The following is a 19,128-nucleotide window of genomic DNA, read 5'->3' on the forward strand; positions in this document are numbered from 1 at the left end:
CCTTAGGGGGCTCCTTCCAGAACCTCATCCTAAATCTGGCCACTAGGTGTCAGCAGTTTGCAGTCCTTGTTTCCTCCCTCTCTAAAAAAAGGCTTCCCAGTTAGGTTAGGAAGGCTGGAATCGAGGAGGTGCACATCAGAAGTGGCTGTTCCTTACTTTTACCCACAGATTACCTTACGTATGAACCAGAGCCCTCCATGAGCTCTTTTGTATGATTAAATAATTGGCATTTACAATTAAACTTTCACTTCTGCAGCCTACCATCCAGACAAATAAAGAAACTCCTTTAGCTGTCAGTGCAAAATAGTTCCGTTGGCATTTTCTTTGCAAAAAAAAAAAAAAGCATTAATGCAAAGCTTTAGAAAGTTCCTCCTACTCCACCTCTTCCGCCACTGTGAAGCACCCAGGAAAGCAGCTTACTCACTTCCCTAAAACCCGACTGTCCCCGGGGGGGGGGACAAGCCACAGAGGGATCCCGTCCAGCTGCCTCTCGCTTCTACCTGGAGCTAATACCGGGCTTTAGGAACAGCTGCATCGGAGCAAGTCCTCGCATGCCAGGCAGCCCCGAGCGAGGGAGGGAAGGGAGGAGGGTGGCTCTGTCACTCTCTCTCGCCCGGGGGGGGGGGGAGGGGAGGCAGCAGCCAGTCAACAGTAGTGAAATAGTCTGAACAGTTGAAACGTCAATCAAGCTTAATGGGGTATAAAAACTCGTCTGCAGCGGGCAAAGAGCAAAGAGACGGACAGATGGAGAGAGGCCGGGTCTAAGCCAGAAAATTCTCTCTCAAAAAAGAAAGGAACACGTTAAAAGCGAGACTCGCCAGGGAGTTAAGCCGGGCTTTGGCGCAGGATCATCCCCCACTGAATAGCCCAGAGCAATTTCCTGAGTCTAAGAATAGAACTTAGCTTAGGCGCAAGGCCCCCCCTCAAATCTAGATCCTGGTTTATGACCTAACTTTGACCTGCTGACAGGGGGGCGGAGGAGCTGCTGAAGCCTCGCCTGCGGTACTTCTGGGCTGGTTTTTTGCAAATTGCGCTGCGGGGAACGATGGACTGGCGGTCGCTGGCGGCGCTGCTGCTTTTCCCCGTGCGGATGGTCTATTACGTGCTGAAGGCGGCCGCGCGCCTGGCGGTCCCTGCCCGGCCGAAGGAGCTGGGCGAGCAGACGGTACTGATCACCGGCGGGGGCCGAGGCATCGGCAAGCAGCTGGCCCGGGAGTTCGCCAGACAGGGGGCCAAAAAGGTAAATGCAACGCCGGCGCTTGGGCTGGGAGGCCAGGTCAGACCTGCCTGTGCCTTGGCTTTGCAAAGCTTGGTTTAAGGGGACTTATTCGAATTAACTCTCTGGTTCTCGAATTGCCTCTCCCCCCCCCCCCCCCCAGCCCTTTGCATGTGCTGCTGTTTGCACCGAGCGGACCAGTTGCCCCAGTCCCTTTGCTCCCAGTAAGCAGCCATACCTATCACCCATGCTCCCAGAAGCATGATGGGGACAGGCTGGAAAAAGAAATACTGTAATACCGGTGCTATTAAATGGTGCATCTGTAAACCCCCCTCCCCCCCCCCGGATGCAACGTGCTTCCGAGAAATTGGCTGAAAAGACTGGCTTAGAGCCGCAGCTAAACCTGCAGCCGACCTAATGACAGGCAGCAAGCGTGGGTTGGGCTTTAAAAGTTCTGCAAATCCGGGCTTTGGAGGTGCGGGCACCCTAGGCAGAAGCGATTGAGAGCAAGCTCTGGGGTTATGCCCCCCCCCCTTTAAAACAATAAAATTGGTAAAAAAGACAGGCTCGGGACTGCAAACCCCAGCAAAACATTGGTCACATTGTCTGAGCTTTGGACTGTGGCTCTGCAGTCAAGTGCCTGTGTTTACTAAGCCGACGCAACCCTTAGCGGCCGATCCGGGTACTGCAGGTCACTCCAAAGCCCTCTTTAGCTTCCTCAGCTGCAGATAAACAAGCGAATTTGATGTCTGTTGCCCTCCCTTTTTCTTCAGAGACAGGAGTAAAGGACAAATGTACAGCATTCTGACCTAGACACTTAAAAAAAGATAAGAAGTGAAATATTTGCACAAGAAAGAAAGGGGAGTTCAGAATAAGACCCCAAAGACTAGCGTAGAGGGGAGGGAGTATGATTTTTAAGTACTACTGGGCCTCTGTAGAGGAAGGGAGGTGGCATGAAATTATACAGAATTAATTTCTTAATTCTTTGGCCTTGTAGTGTGGGGGAAGGGAGAATGGGTCGGATTTTGGGCAGGTTTGACCTGCAGTTTGGCACAACAATGAATTTGATTGCACCTGTCCTTCCTGCAGTATATAGCAGTGGTCTCAAACTCAAACCCTTTGCAGTACCACATTTTGGATTTGTAGGTACTTGGAGGGCTGCAGAAAAAATAGTTAATGTCTTATTAAAGAAATGACAATTTTGCATGAGGTAAAACTCTTTATAGTTTATAAATCTTCCCCCTCCCCCCTAAAAGCCTGCATGTCCCGTCCCCCCCTCCTTCTTTGCAGCATCCTCCAGCTTCCCCCTGGCTTCCCGGTCTTAGTTTCAGCTAATTACCGCAGCCTGCAGAGAGGATCGCTGGTGCTATAGCATTCCTTGCAGACTGCCATCAGCCTCCGCAGCATGTTCCCTCTGCTACGGTCCCGCCCCTCCTCTGCTGAGGACGATGGCAGCCTGCAAGGATCGCTACAGCACCGGCAACCCTCTCTGCAGGCTGCGGTAATTATCTGAAGGTAAGAGCAGGAGGCCAGGGGGGAAGCCAGAGGACGCTGCAAAGAGTGGGCAGCACTAATACAGACCGTGGGCCACAAAATAGTACCTGGCGGGCCGCGAGTTTGAGACCACTGGTATATAGGGTTCCTAGTCAAATGTGCGCAAGACAAGAGGCTAGGTAACCATAGTGATTAAAAATGCATTCGCAAAACACAGTCACGTATGACAATGACGTACATTACATCCTTACCACCGTATATCGTCATTCCATCTTTGTGTCTTTCTGGATCCTTCCTGTTCTAATCTAGACAGTGGATAGGAGGGTTCATAGTCGGTTGTGTTGGAGTTCGCTGCGTGCAATGCAATTGTCATTGCGCTCAGTTGTCTTCACGCTTTTGTCTAGCGCATTTGACTTGCCACCGACTGAAAGATATAGAGTACCGTTTGAATCTCTTAAACATTTTTAGCTCCGGCCCACTAAATGGAGCAAATGTTTTTTCATGGCACGTTATAACTGAAATTGCAAAACCAACAAAAAGTTAAATTTGAAGGTTCTTTAAGTTATGTATGGGTAATTGTAACAACAGTGAAACTAAAGTACATAGAATAGAATTATTAATGAATGTGATGGATGTGCTTGTGTTTCAGTGCAAATTAACTTAAAACATGGGGCAATATTCGACATATATCATCCACCATCCACAGTTTCTGTTCGATTTAATTTCTGTCAGAGCTGAAAATCCAAGTTCGCAAAGATAAGCAGATCCAAATGGTAACAAAGCCTTGATTGCTTTGTTGCTCAAGTTAGGATAACTACGCTCCTCCCTCCGTATTCTGCGGTTTCAGCATTCGCGGTTTCGATTATTCACGGTTTTTAGCTTGCTGGCTCCTCCCCCCAAATGACATCAGCTTGCACCGAGAAACCGCCGATTCCAAGCTTTTACAGAGAAAATCAATGATCCCCAGCCGTTTCTTCACCGTGTTCTGCCTCTCCTTCAGGAACAGGCCAGGTCTCCCACCATGTTATTCGCGGTTTCCCTATATTCACGATGGTTTTTAATAGAAAACGGCGAATAACATATGAAAAAGTTATTCGCGGTTTTTCTGTATTTGCAGTTCTGTTAATCCCCTATCACGGCGAATACGGAGGGAGAAGTGTACTGCATAAAAATAAAATGATTTGCCCTTAGTTTTCAAGGACCAATCGCGTCAAAGAATGATGCTTGAACAGGCGGTTGTATCCTTCCGCACACAGACGCTCATAACATTGACAGACTCTTGTGTACACGACGTATATGTCTTCTATTCCAGTGTATACTTATGAAGGAAATTTTTTAAATAAAGTAAAATTCTGGAATCTCTTGTGGCATACCGCTGTGCCATGGCACAGTTTGAGAGTCACTGACGTAGAGGTATGCTGCAGGTCTTAGAACCCTAAAAAGCAGTAGTATCAACCATGTTCATAGGTGCTTTTTTTCTGATTTCTTTGATCGTCCAACTGTATTGGATCCAGCCCTGTCTCTTTCCACCACCCTAGCCTAGTTTGAACACCCAAGCCAGAGGTTTTCAACCAGTCCTTGAGACACACTTAGCCAGTCAGGTTTTGAGGATACCCATGATGAATATGCATGAAACAGATTTGCATGCAAATTTATCTCATGCATATTCATTGTAGGCATTCTGAAAACTTGACTGGCTAGGTGTGTCCTAAGGATTGGATTGAGAACCCCTGTTCGAGTGCCCCTGATCTAGAACACCGAAGCTTGCTTTTGTTTCAGGGTTCCACCTTGGCTAGGGTTACCATCTGTCTCCAGAAAAAGGAGGACAGATTGAGAGATCCAGGTTTTACTTCTTTTTTTTAAAGAAATAATTTATATTCTGCATATCCTACAATTCTATTCGGATTACAAATTATTCAGGTACTCGAGCAGTTTACTTTAACTGTCCCAGCGGGCTCCAACTCTATCTAAAGTACCTGGAGCAATGGGGGGATTAAGTGACTTACCCAGGGTCACAAGGAGCAGTGCAGGATTCGAACCCACAACCTCAGGGTGCTAAGGCTGTAGCTTTTAACCACTGCACCACTCACTCCTGCAATGGAAGTAATGAGAATGGATGGAGGTATCCGGGTTTTACTTCCATTGAAAGCAATAGAAGCAAAACCCATATGTCTGAATCCGTCCTCCTTTTTCTGGAGACAGATGGAAACCCTAGCCCTGGCTCCACTTCAAAGTGGCCTTGCCTTGGCACTCTGGCACCCTTGCCTGCTTTGCAGCCTGGCATACGGGTGCCAAAATCTTAAATACAGCCATACTCATGGACTGGGAATGCTTCCTACACTGCTCCCGTAGCCCCAGCCAACCAAGAAGCAGGGTCAAAGAAATAGTGACGAATAGCCGGCATTGCAGTACTTAGCCATCAGTCCAGCCCTGTTTAGTGGTCCTTAATGAGCCTTTGAGTCCATGGACTGCAGCAGTTTTGTGTTCTGTTTTTTTCTCTTCTCGTCTTCATCAGGTCTCTTCAGATGAACCACTGACATGTCAAGTCTGATTTTGTTTAGAAATATCAAGTTTCAAGTTTATTATTAATGACTCTCCCGCAAAATGGCATGAGCTTTTCTAGGTGGCTTACAGTATAAAAAAATTAGGGAAGGGTTATGTGAGAATGACACAAATATTAAAAGTGAGGATAGGGAATAGAGCTACAATTTGTGATGGGAAAGAAAAAAGGCGGGAAAATAACATAAGGTTGTCTGTATGTGTATACAATGTCCAGTACTTAGAACATAAGAATTGCCATACTGGGACAGACCGAAGGTCCATCAAGCCCACTGTTTCCAACAGTGGCCAACTCAGATCCCAAGTACCTGCCAGAAACCCAAAGAGTGGCAACATTCTAGAGCTGAGATTGTGATGTCATAATGCCTCATTCCACCAATGCCTAAGAGTCAAACTCATCAGTGATGTCACAATGGCTTGGTTGTCCTATACTTGGCTCACAAAAGCTGCCATACTGGGACAGACTGAAGGTCCTTCAAACCCAGTTAAATGTGTTAGAGACGAAGAGGTTCTCCCAATGTCAGTATTTTAAAAGTGAGGACCAGTGTTTTAGTCGGATTGCCGTATTTTGGATTAGCTGAAGCCTGCTTAAGTATTTGTGTCTTATTCTTGCATATAGAGAATTACAGTAATCAGTTTGTTGAACGATGAGTGAGTGGAGTGGACTAGGATGTTTAAGCTGGTGGGAAGAGGAGTGAGTGGATTTACCTAACCTGAGGGATAAATTTTAATTTGAAATCCGGGACCACACCAAGAACCTGAACGGCAGCCATTCAGCAAGTGGTGTGGGGCCAGGCTGGATGCCGAAAAGATCACAACTGCCTTGCACCACTGAAGATTCGAGAAGGCAGCTGGCAGCCATCCAGCTGGTAAGATAAGCCAAGGCTAATACCATGGGGAGGCTTATCTACCGGTTTTAAAACATAGGTCGCCATTTGCTGCGGCCTGTATGTGGGGGAAATATGGTAATGGAGGCAGTGTGTGCAAATCAAGTTTATGCAAATTCAACGAGGATATCCTGAAAACCTGACTGGCAAGGGGGTGCTCCAGGACCGAGTTGAGAAACACTGGTATAAAGGATCTGGGCGTCGTCATCTGCGTAAACAAACATACCGAGGCCAAAAGATTGTGCTAATGTCAAGAGTGGAGATAGGAAGAGCTTAAATAGGAGCAGAGAAGGTATCAGACCCTGAGGGACTCCTCCTGACCCTAAGGTGAATGGAGAGAATGTTGAATTATGAAACAGGACTGTGTAAGATCTTTTAGAGAGATAAGATGTAAACCAGGGATCTCAAAGTCCCTCCTCTAGGGCCGCAATCCAGTCGGGTTTTCAGGATTTCCCCAACGAATATGCATTGAAAGCAGTGCATGCACATAGATCTCATGCATGTTCTTTGGGGAAATCCTGAAAACCCGACTGGATTGCGGCCCTTAAGGAGGGACTTTGAGACCCCTGATGTAAACTGTTCTAAAGCAGTATCAACGAGTCCTATTTCTTGTAGGTGGTTAAGTAGCAAAGAATGATCAACAGGATCAAAGGCCGCTGATAAGTCTAACAATGTCATTAAAACATTTTTCGATTGATGAAGAGCCTTGAATGTAGGTTGTGATTCCTAGAAGAGCAGTTTCAGTGCTGTGTAAGGATCTGAATGCTGTCTGACAAGGATGAAGAGCATTTTTTTTTGGGTGACGAATTCCTGGAGCTGGGAATGAACAATTGATTCTGCAGTTTTTGCTACGAATAGTAGGTTTGCAACAGGCCAGTAATTATTAGGATCAGAGAGATCTTCAGCTGTGCCCTTTATTCTGGGATAAGGGCACACGTGTTTCCATATAGTGGGAAATTGGCCCGAAGTAAGGCTTGGCATTGATCATAATTTGGATGGATGGTAGTAGGGGCGAGAGGCTTCTCTTGAGAAGTGATGAAGGAATTGCATCTGTGGAGGATGTGAAGAGCCACGATTGTTCTTGAGAGTTCCGAAGGCATGGGAAGGTTAAAGGTATTAACGTAGAACAAAATCTTTTCTAGAGAAAGGAAAATGGTAAAAACCAGAGGACATAATTTGAGGTTGAGAGGTGGTAGACTCAAGAGCAATGTAAGGAAATTCTTCTTTACGGAAAGGGGGTGGATGCCTGGAACGCGCTCCTGAGAGAGGTGGTGGAGAGGAAAACGGTGACGGGGTTCAAAGAAACATGGAATGAACACAGAGGATCTAGAATCAGAAAATAATAGTAAATATTGAAGAATTAAGGCCAGTACTGGGCAGACTTGCACGGTCTGTGTCTGTATATGGCTGTTTGGTGGAGGATGGGCTGGAGACTTTGATGGAGACTTCAGCAGTTTGGAGCCCAAGCACAGTACTGGGTAGAGCTTTGGATTCTTGCCCAGAAATAGCTAAGAAAAAAAAAAAAATTTAAATTGGATCAGGTTGGGCAGACTGGATGGACCATTCGGGTCTTTATCTGCCGTCATCTACTATGTTACTATGCTAGTGTGCTGCATGTGATGCGTTTGGGCCTGGATTTTAATTGTAAATTGAGATTGGCTTTAGCAGAGTGGGACATGTTGCTATTTGTAGGTTATGGTGATTTGTCCTATGATGAAATGTAGTTAGGCCTGGATTCTAAAAACGGTCAACTAGATCGCGCCTACCGACATCTAACTTAATGGCTTTCAAGTTTATCAAGTTTATTATAACATTTGATTAATCGCTTATTCCGAATTCTAAGCGATGTACAAAGGGATAAAATTACAAAATATAGGAAGACAAACATAAAAGAGATGTACCATAACTACTAATACATTGTAGTAAATAAAATTACAAACATAAACGACAAGTTTCATAACTACTAATACATAATAATATATTAAATTACACGTACATTAATAAAAACATAGGGAAAACTCGGGATGAAATACAATCTAGCTATAAAAGTAGAACAATTAAGGTTAAAAAGAATAGGAAGGGGAATAAAAACCAATCAAAGTAGTTAAAAATGGATTAAGAGCCAAAAGCAGTTCAATTAAACATTGAATGCATCCTGCAAAAGAAGACTCTTTAGTTTGCTTTTAAATTTTTCAAGATTCTTTTCATCTCTCAGATGAATTGAAAGAGAATTCCAGGATTGGGGAGCCGTAACAGAGAAAATAGTCTGCCGCCGCCTATTAATAACTTTAAGAGAAGGGATGACCAACAAATTTTGGTCACTTGACCTCAAGAGTCTAGGTGATGTATATGGAATTAAAACCCTAAAAATAAAGGCTGCGCCATTTAAACCAATTAAAAATTCATTTGAGAAAAATAGGCGCTGGCATCGCATCTAGAGCCTGGCATTTAGTGCTACCTGAGGTCACAGTATGCATGGTTAGGGGCAATTAATTTTCTGTGAAACGTAGGCGCCGGAAATGCCTACATTACTGGCATCTAAGGTTTTTTTTCTTGGGTACCGTTGGCCGCAATTCTGTTATCAGCTCCTAAGCGTGACTGACACCGTGGCAGGCGCTGTTTTTGTAGGTGCAGATCGATTTAGGTGCCGTTTACAGAATCCGGGCCTTAGTTTTCACAAAGTACTTTTTGTAGGCTTGAGGTATTTGGGGCATTTTCTGTTTTGGTTCTTTAGAACTTCTTTGTAGTCATGGTTGTGTGAGCAGGCAGTAGATTCGAATGTTAGGGGTGTTGACTGTGGACAGAGTTTGTGCCATCAGCGTTCCGATTGCCTCAATTGGCATTTAGGGGCATAAGATCTTTTGTGTACCAAGGGTTCTTTGGTCTACGGGGATTTGTTTGTGGAATGGGCTGGTGTTATCAGATACAGGAAATCAGGATATCGAGATTCCCATCTTAGGTAACTGAATTCCCCCCTCCCTCCCCCCCTTTTACCAAACCGTGGCGCGTCGGAGCCGTTATCACTGCGGCTGGTTTGTAAAAGGGGCTGGTTTGGGTCAATGATTTTGTCAATGATTTAGAAAGAAACTGCAGAAGGTGACTTGGGATTCAAATGAGCATCTTTTGTGCCTTTGATGAGGTCTCGAGAATCTTGCCTGCTGATCAGACTCTCGCCTGCATATTTGTTGGGGATATCCTGAAAACCTGACTGGCCCTGAGGACTGGATTGAGATCCCCTGGTATAGACCAAACCCACTGCTGCTCCTTCAAGTTATTGTCTCTTTCTGCTGTTATATTAAGCAGGTCAGAGGACGAAGAGGCAGTTGTTTTGTTGTTTTCTCTTACACAATGTCCCCCTTCCTTCCTCATATTCCTGGCTTCACATTTCCTCCCTTCACGTCCCAAAATGCCTCCAAGCAAGCAAGAGAACTTGGGTGTGCATTTCTTAAGTGCTATAGCTTTTCAGCCAACTTCCCTCTGAGATCGGAACTAGAGAATGACATGGGGACCTCTCGATCCTCGTCCTGCATTTGCAAGCTCTGACCCCGCCCTTGCCCCATTCCTGCAAGTTGTCCTCATCTGCACAGGCCTCGAGCACTTTAAAATCATAAGAAGCAACATTCTAGAGCTCAGATTGTGATGTCATAATGCCTCGTTCCACCAATGCCTAAGCTCCGTCCTCATCTGCATAAGCCTCAGACCCTTGAAAATAATAAGTAGCAACATTCTAGAGCTCGGATTGTGATGTCATAATGCCTCGTTCCACCAATGCCTAAGCTCCGTCCTCATCTGCATAAGCCTCAAACGCTTTAAAATCCTAAGTAGCAACATTCTAGAGCTGAGATTGTGATGTCATAATGCACATTCCACCAATGCCTAAGCTCCGTCCTTGTCTGTACAAGCCTCGAGGACTGGAGTTCCCTACCCCTGCCCTAGCACCTTTCGTCTCTAATAAGTCTTACTCTGTCTTAGTTCTAGTTTTACCCCCCTTTTATTTTATTTCAACTAAATCTTAAATTTTATTAGATTTTTCTAATTTTTAGTATTGTAAACCGTCCCGATACATGTGATGGTCGGTATATCAAGCCATAAATAAACTTGAAGCTGGGGAGAGTGTTTCCTGGGTTCTTAGTGTGTGAAAGGTTGGCTGCCAAAGGTCCTCTAGCTCAGACCCTCTGCTTGAGTCTTAGCTGGTAAACGAGAAACGTGATTAGGGGAGCTCGGCCGGTATTTTCAGAGTGACTGGACGCAGCTGAGCATTTTTTTTTTTTTAGCCAGATTTAGTTGAGAACACGTTAACATGTTCGGGGAGCAGCTCCTTAAGTTCAGGGTAAAAACTGGGAAAGCTTCATCTGCTACCTTAGGGAAGTTTGAAATGTGCCCGGATTCAGAAGCAGCCCCGTTTCTTTCTCGCCCTGTCACAACTGTAAACACTGCTGAGGAATTGCATGAATCTAGTTCGGTTACATAATTAGGCATTGCTCTGCATATTTTCCAGTGCCCTCATTATTTTTCTTGTGCATGGGCTGCTGTTCAAGCTTTAATAAAGAAAATTAAACATGCGTGGCTCCAGATTAGGCTTTCTATATCTTGCAAAACAGCAGTGGAAGACTGTGTGTATGGTGGTAGAGGTGCTGGGAAACTTGAAAACATAAAAAAAAAAAAATCCCCTTACCCATGCAGAACTAGGGTTCCTAAAAATGTTAGACTTGAGACCATGCCTTCTACTCCCCTTTGCTCCTCCTCTGTGGCTTGGAGGACAATCCTCCAATGAGGAGCTTTGGAGACAGCGCCCCCTGTAGGTGGCTTGGATGCTAACAGTATGCAAAAGTTGAAAAAAGGGCTTGTGATGACAGTAGGGGGTGTGCTGGGTGATGACATTTCTGCCATTGCTCTGATTTGATTTCTTTTTTTTAACATTTTATCATGCTCTCCTCTCTTTCTCTCCTGCAGGCCTTTCTCCTACATAGCATTCCATTTTGTATGGGTCATATATCTTGTGTGGGAAACAAGGGTGTCAGCCCAGGCATGGGCCTTTTGGTTTGCTTTCTGGCTCTTGTTTCTAGAAGACTCTTTGCCCTATCCCTCACTCTCCCTCCTCCCGAGATTGTCATGCCTGGCCCTTGCTGAATGGTTTGATTTTGAGTTGTACAAAGAGTCCCTGTCATTAGGGCTGGAATTAGGATGCTGAGGGTGTGTGTGCCAGCACCCCCTGACTTGAAGTGCAGGATTGTGGACTTCATTGTATGCAAGATCTAAAGGGTTTTTCTGCATCTCTTTTAAAAGTTGCATCAGCATTCCTAGCTACTATGGTCTTAAATCAAGCTTCTAGCACTGTAAGTTCCTTTGTGTGGTAAACACCAGACTTTCCATTTATTCAGAATTTGGATTTTTATCTGCTTTTCCAAAGAATGTCCCAGGTGATGGATGACATTATTGGTACTGAAATACACAGAGCTCCATAGTTAACACGGTTTCAAGAGGGACATTTTAGGTGAGTCCTGGACTTCTGACAGCTCTAACCAGATGCATTATGGGAACTTAGTAAAAGGGGTGTGTGTGTAAATATACCCCCTTTTACTAAGCCACGGTAGAGGTTTCTACTGCAGCTTGAAGTGCTAAATCAGGGGTGCCCAACGCGTCGATCGCGATCGACCAGTAGCTCAGGAAGGCAACTCGAGTCGATCGCACTCGTGTTGCCGTCCTGATCTACGGGCCGATCAGCCTTCCTCTCCAGTGTTCTCCCTAGGGCCTTTTAGCTGGGCGGTCCGCCCAGCTGTCATCTGCCGCTGCTGAACATTAAAAAAAACCCCAAAAAACCGGCTTGGAGATTTCAGCCCCTAGCGAACTTATGCTCCGGGCTCTAACGTGTGCGTGCCGGCTTCTCTTCTCTTCCCTCCGAAACCGGAAGTTATGCCCGGGGAGGGGGGGGAGAAGGGAAGCCTGCACGCACATGTTGAGAGCCCTGAAGCAAGCGTTCGCTACGGGCTAAGGCGGGAGACATGTTAGTGAAGCATTTCCTCTTCTTGCTGCCGGGTCCTGCCTACTTTCTGTTTCCGCGAAGGCAGGACCCGGCAGCATTTCCCCCAACAGTTCCTCGCGATGCTGGTCGGCCGAAGCAGGGAGAGGTTGGGGCGGCGTCGGCTTTTGGGCGTGTTATTGGTGGCGTTTGGGTCCTGGTCCCCAATGGCAATGGCAGTGACTTGGGGGAGGGCAGGGAGAAAGAAAGAAAAAGGGCAGACAGGGAGACAGAAGGAAAGAAGAGAAACAGAAAAAAAAAGAAAGGGAGGCAGAGAGAAAGAAAGGGCAGGGAGAGAAGAAGGAAAAGTTGGGGGAGGGAATGAGGTGTGGAGGAGAGGAAGCATACAGGCTAAAAGGGAAGAAAGATTGGATGCACAGTCAGAAGAAGAAAGTGCAACCAGAGACTCATGAAATCACCAGACAAGGTCGGAAAAATGATTTTATTTTAAATTTAGTGATCAAAATGTGTCTGAATTTATATCTGCTGTCTATATTTTACACTAAGGTTCCCTTTTACTAAACCGCAATAGTGGTTTTTAGCGCAGGGAGCCTATGAGCGTCGAGAGCAGCGCTGAGCATTCAGCGCAGCTCCCTGCGCTCTAAAAACTGCTATCGTGGTTTAGTAAAAAGGGAGGGGGGTATATTTGTCTATTTTGTATGGTTGTTACTGAGGTGATAGTGCTTAGAGTCATCTGCTTTGACCTCTTTGAAAAACCCTGGAATATTAACATTTTCTATGCGTACAGTGTGCGTTGTGTTTTTTTAAAATTTTATTGTTGGTAGATCATTTTGACTTGGTCATTTTAAAAGTAGCTCACAAGCCCAAAAAGTGTGGGCACCCCTGTGCTAAATGCTCCAACGCTGCTCTGATGCCCACAGAATTCCTATGAGTGTTGGAAATTGTCCATACCTTTTTTTTAAACCCCGCTAAGCTAAGGGCTCCTTTTACAAAGCCGCGTATGCTAGCCGGAAATCTACCGCCTGCTCAAAAGGAGGCGGTAGCGGCTAGTGCACGCGGCAATTTAGCGCACGCTTTTCCATGCGTTAAGGCCCTAGCGCGGCTTTGTAAAAGGAGCCCCAACTGATTTCACCACATTCTCCGACAGTGAATTCAAGTTTTTATTAAAATTGGATTCATTCGCTTATTTTACTTACTAAACGAGATATAATTAAATAAAATTGTGTACCATACAAATTAAAATACAATGCCAATATTAACAGTTTACAGATGAACCGGTACTAAAGATGAGTGGGGTAGAAATACGCTATTTAAAGAATAGGAACACATTCATGGAAAGAACAGTATTGTGGGGGGAAAGGAATAGAGAAGTGGGATTGCTTTTTAGCATCTAGAGATTGAAAGGATCTTTGAATAAGAAACACTTTAAGTTGCTTTTAAAGCGGCATAAGTTTTTTTTGTTTTGTTTTTTTTTTTTGGGGGGGAGGGGTTTCCTCTATTAAATGTGCCGGTAAAGTGTTCTACAATTGAGGGACTATGGCGGAGAAAATACCCTGGCGACGTGTGCTTATTATCTTTAACGACGGGATTGTAAGCAAATGTAGGTTGATGGAACAAAGTGAGTGAGAGGGCATGTAAGAGTTTAATTAAATGTTGTGTGAAGCAATATTCTCTCCGTTTTTAAAGAATCTACGACTAGTAGCTTCATCGAGTGTAAATATGCGGAATACAAGAATAAAATATTATGTTATCTTATAAATACAATAAGACACCCTTTTTACAAAGCCGCAGTAAATGCACCGAAGCCCATTCAATTCTTATGGGGCTTCGGCGCACTTATCGCAGTACGCTTCGCTACCGCAGCTTTGTATAAGAGCCCTAAATGAAGTAAACTCAAAAATAGCAAATTGATATCTAATAATAGAACTACCGTGAAACAGTATCAAAATTATGCACATTTAACATCACTGAAATTCAGATAAGAGATATAACACGATGTCGGCATAATATGAGATGAAACATCTAAGAAGCATGCATTAGAGCAGGGGTGTCCAACCTGCGGCTCGAGGGCCACATGCGGCCCAGTGAAGTATTTTGTGCGGCCCCGGTCGAGGGTGAGGAAGTGTTTTCCTCTGCTGCCCCCGGGTGTTTACCGCCTTGCCGGCTCCCTCCTCTGTCTTGCTGCAGCATTTCCGCGTTTGTGCGGCTCCAGAAACATTTTTTTTCGGCCAATGCGGCCCAGGGAAGCCAAAAGGTTGGACACCCCTGCATTAGAGCATTCAAATAACAGATACGAGGGCGAATCAAAAATTAAATGCAATTGGTAAATTATGTGATATCTGGAACAGAGCCAGCGAAATGCAACATATGTACTCATACATTGCCTTTTGGTTAATTTGGTCACACATAGTGCAGCGCTCGGCGTGTGGCAGCCACGAGATTAGAAACATAGATGCTCCATTTGCAAGATTTCACCATCAAAGAACAATGTGTGATAGTGCGCTTTCTTTGGGCAGAGGGTGTGAAACCTGTGGACACAGCTCCATCAACCAACAAAAGGTTTATGAGTGGGGAAGAACAGGTAGAACTGCTGAAGGTCGTTCTGGTCACCCATTAACATTGCACACAGAAGAGTACATTGACACGGGGTGAATACCTTGATTAGAGAAGACCGATGGATATCGATGTCTCAATTGGCTGCAAATTTTGGTATCGGCTATGGATCTGCATTTGCCCTAATGCGCGATGACTTGGAATACAGGAAAGATCCGAGTATTCTGGAGAGAATCGTCACCTTTGATGAGACATGGGTGCATCACCGCGACCCGGAGAGCAAAAGCCAAAGCACGATGAAGTGAAGGAAGCGATGCCCACCTGGCTTCAGGAGCAGCGGAAAAAGCTCTTCTCTGCAGGAATGCAGAAGCTAGATGGGAAGAGTGTGGCGCAGTGGTTAAAGTGCTCCTTGTGACCCTGGGCAAGTCGCTTAATCCCCCCCCATTGCCCCAGGTACGTTAGATAGATTGTGAGCCCGCCGGGACAGAGAGGGGAAACTGCTTGAGTACCTGAAGAAATGCATGTAAACCGTTCTGAGCTCCCTTGGGAGAACGGTATAGAAAATTGAATAAATGAACAATACCGCAAATGCGTCATCTTGCATGGGGACTGTGTGGTAGAGTAATATGTTTAATAGCTCAAAGTTACTTCTATTAAAGCCATTACGGGCTCCTTTTACTAAGGTACGCTAGCATTTTTAGCACATGCTATATCCCTGCGCTACACGAAAAATACTAATGCCTTATGACCCACCAAGATCTTTGAGATCCATAACCCAATCTAACCTTAATATCCCTTCATTAAAAATGATTGGCACACGCCGTACTACCATTTTTTCGGTAACAGCCCCAACAATTTGGAATTCTCTTCCGTTGTATTTAAAAATGGAAAATAATTTAAAATCATTCAAAAGCAAATTAAAATGCTTCCTTTTTAAAGATGCTTTTAACTGAAGTTTTACTTTATCTCAAATTTAATTTTAACTGACGTCTTATTTTAATCTCTTTTTTTTTTAATCTCCCTGCCCTTTTGTACTTTCCATTAATGTTTCTTCCATTTACTATAACTATTGTATTTCCTCCCTCTTTACCTTGTGTGTCTTTTGTTCGTTCGTCCACAATAACTTTGTATATATTATAGTTCGCCTGTAGTTTTTTAGAAAGTACGTATTAATTGTAATATTGTTTGTCTAAAGGAAAAACTTTTTTTTTTACTCTGTACAACGCTTTGTAGAATCGATAAGGCGTTTAATCAAATAATTAAATAAACAATAAACAATAAAAACGCTACTGCACCTTAGTAAAAGGATCCCGAAATGTATGTATTTTGCCTTTACTTTTTTATTTACCCTCTTATGATGCTAATATGGTTTTTCACCTTCCTGAAAATGTTCTATTTCTGCGGATTTATTCACCGTGGAATATTTCGTACAGAGTTGGTCAAATCACCAGCTTTTGCCACCTGCTTCTAAATGTGCTTCCCTTGGAAAACTGCCCTAACCTGCAGTTTTTTTGTGACGGGAGAGTTTGCTTCAAGAAAGTGAACTGCTATGAATGTTTTCACGAAACAATTGTTCTGACTATCTATCTGCGGAATGATAAATGTTTGCCATACACCCTTTTAACCTTAATCTCCCTCCTCTGTTTGGAATCGGAAGCACGTGGCCAGACGTGTCAGTGACTTCCTAGAGGCTCTGCACGGGAGACGGCCTTTGATAAATAATGCTCTCTGTTTGATAAATGAGTCACGACATGAGCGCAGTAGAGTAGATGGGGTTTTGTCGAAGCCTCTGGTAATGTTTTGCTAGGGAAAAGCTGCTTATCTGGTAGACTGCAAGTTAATTAAGCTCTTACATTGTGGATAGCAGTATTTCAAGGACATGGCTGAAGGCGAATTGTGCTTCCTTACACAATTGTGTACAATTTCTGTAGTGCAACAATGGAACACTACACAGCCATATGGTACATGCTGCCATGACTGTGGGGGTGGGGGGGGAGGGGAGGCTGACTGGCCCTATGGGCTCAGCAACCGGGAGAGAACCATAGCCTGGGTGCAATTTCCCCATCCTGAGTACAGCTGCAGATCTGGATCAGAGAAGAACCAGAAGCCAGGTCCATAGCCTTCTCTCTCTCAGTTTATGCAGAGATGAACATAAGAATAGCCTTATTGGGTCAGACATTGGTCCATCTAGCCCAGTAGCCCGTTCTCACGCCATTCTTTTTCTATCCTTTTGAAGATGTGGTCTCCATAATTGCTCACAATATTCTAAATGAGGTCTCACCAGAGTCTTCTTCATCCTTTTTTTCTACTGGCCATACCTCTTCCTATGCACCCTAGCATCCTAGCTTTCACCATCACCTTTATAACCTGTTTGGTCACCTTAAGATCATCACATACTGTCACACCCAAGAGGTTACAAAAAAAAAAAAAAAAAAAGCCTTGGAAATTTTGGGTACTCCCTTGAAGTATAACTTTCCGATGTGTCAAGTTTATTAGGTGTTTCATATACTGCCTATCAAGGTTTATCTAAGTGGTTTTACGATCAAGTACTCGAGTATTTTCCATATCTGTCTCAGTGGGATCACAGTCTGTCTAATGTACCTGGTGCTATGGGGGACTGAGTGACTTGCCCAGGGTCACAAGGAGCAGTGCGGGGTTTGAACCCACAATGCCAGGGTGCTAAGGCTTTAGATCCAACCATTGTGCCGCACGTTCCTCCACAACCCACAAGTATCTGCTTTTTCTTTCAAATCTGATATCCACTTTATTAGTGAGTTAATATACTGTGTTACCTGAACATCACCTGTGTTGTGTTTAGTACATTCTGCCTTGGGATTGTTTAGTAATCCTGTGGTATGATGAATGTGAGTCCTGATGAGCCGGAACTTGAGCAACATAAATGCCCGTGGAAGGGATTAAGTTGAGCTGAAAGTCTAACCTAGTGTTCCAAGTCTGTGTTCTTTAAACAGTGGTGACGTTGGCCAAGTTCCTTGGCTTCCGTCTTCTGAAATTTAGCACACCCAGGATAGTGTCACACTCATGACAGGGTGTCAAGAATAGTCTTTGTGGATATCCTGAGGATTTTTTTTTTTTTTTTTTTTTTTTGTATACATGGCTCTTATTGTTTAAGTTCTCCCCTTGTCCCCCTGCCACCCAGACACCAAATGGAGGGGCAGTGCCCGTTTTGAAGAAGGCCCAACTAGTTTATAGTCTGCTTTGGTGGTTCGGTTATTTTGCCCAGGATTTGCCCCAATATATTCGCAAGAAAAAAGGCTACATCTCGCTCGGAGATAAAATAAAACTTTTTAATAAACCGTTTTGAGCGTGGTTATAAAACTACAAAAAGGCAGTATCCAAGTCCCAACCCCTTTCCCTGATGTCATAATGCCTTATTCCACCAATAAGAGCCAACCTCATCAATGATGTCACAGTGGCTTTGTTGTTCTATAATTGGCTTACTTCAGATATTGTATTGGAGGAGAGTTAGAGCTACAGCCTCAGCACCTCGAGGTTCTGGGTTCAAACCCTGCACTGCTCCTTGTGACCCTGGGCAAGTCACTTAATCCCCCATTGCTCCAGGTACATTAAATAGATTGTGAGCCTACAGGGACAGATAGAGAAGAATGCTTGACGTACCTTATACAATACAAATCCCAATCCCTTAAACCAGTGTATCGCAAACTGTGTGCCTCCCGAGATTTCAAGTGTGACGCAGCGAGAAGCACGCCCTGTAGGCAATCAGCGCCTCTCCTTTTCTCCGACCCTCTTCCCTGCTGGCACTTCCCACTGGTGTCCTGGGGCCCTTCGTGCGTGCGCGTACATCAGCGTGATGATGTCACGCATGATGCGTTATGACATCATGGCGACGCCCCACACTTCCGGGTGCCTTTAGCTGCGGCCACTCCCTTTAGCGTGCCGCAGCTGGAGAAAGTTTGCGGGACACCGCCTTAAAAGCATCCCAGTGCACTTCCAGTGACCTTCCTCAGCGTCAATAGGAATACACAGGCTGACTCCGACTTGACCTCTTTACTACAAAGGGCCTTCCCCACCCTGTCCTCTCCTCAATTATTGTGTTGAAGAGCTGCTGTTAATCTCACTTGACTCTAAATTCTATAGAAAGAAATTTGCATTGGAATGAGTCTCGCCCTTAGCTCCCCCTCCCCCTTTAAAAGTGTTTGTGCGTGCACGAGGAAGCAACCTAAGTGTTCACTTATAATCGAATACAAGGGTATTTCTAGTGACCGTTTTTTTCCACGTGTACTGTCAACAGAGGAAATGAATGCAAGCCACCACTGACGAGCAAGGGGTGGCCTAGTGGTTAGAGCAGCTGCCTCGGTACCTTGAGGATGTGAGTTCAATTCCTACTGCAGCTTCCTGTGACTCTGAGCAAGTCACTTAACACCCACCCCCCGGTTCAAAATAAGTACCTGTCTAAAATA

The 19,128-nt window shown here is 44.8% G+C and overlaps 1 protein-coding gene across 1 annotated transcript in view; it reads left to right on the forward strand.

Annotated features, from left to right (window-relative positions):
- Positions 1-632: 632 nt before the first annotated feature.
- Positions 633-19,128, forward strand: part of DHRS3 (dehydrogenase/reductase 3) — a 41,792-nt gene continuing 23,296 nt past the window's right edge. Inside the window, exon 1 of the mRNA XM_033922906.1 lies at positions 633-1,240. Within this exon, the coding sequence (XP_033778797.1) occupies positions 1,046-1,240 (195 nt within the window). The 5' untranslated portion in view covers positions 633-1,045. The remainder of the gene's footprint in view (positions 1,241-19,128) is intronic.

Source organism: Geotrypetes seraphini, chromosome 15 (genome assembly GCF_902459505.1).
Source record: "Geotrypetes seraphini chromosome 15, aGeoSer1.1, whole genome shotgun sequence".
NCBI lineage: Eukaryota > Metazoa > Chordata > Amphibia > Gymnophiona > Dermophiidae > Geotrypetes > Geotrypetes seraphini.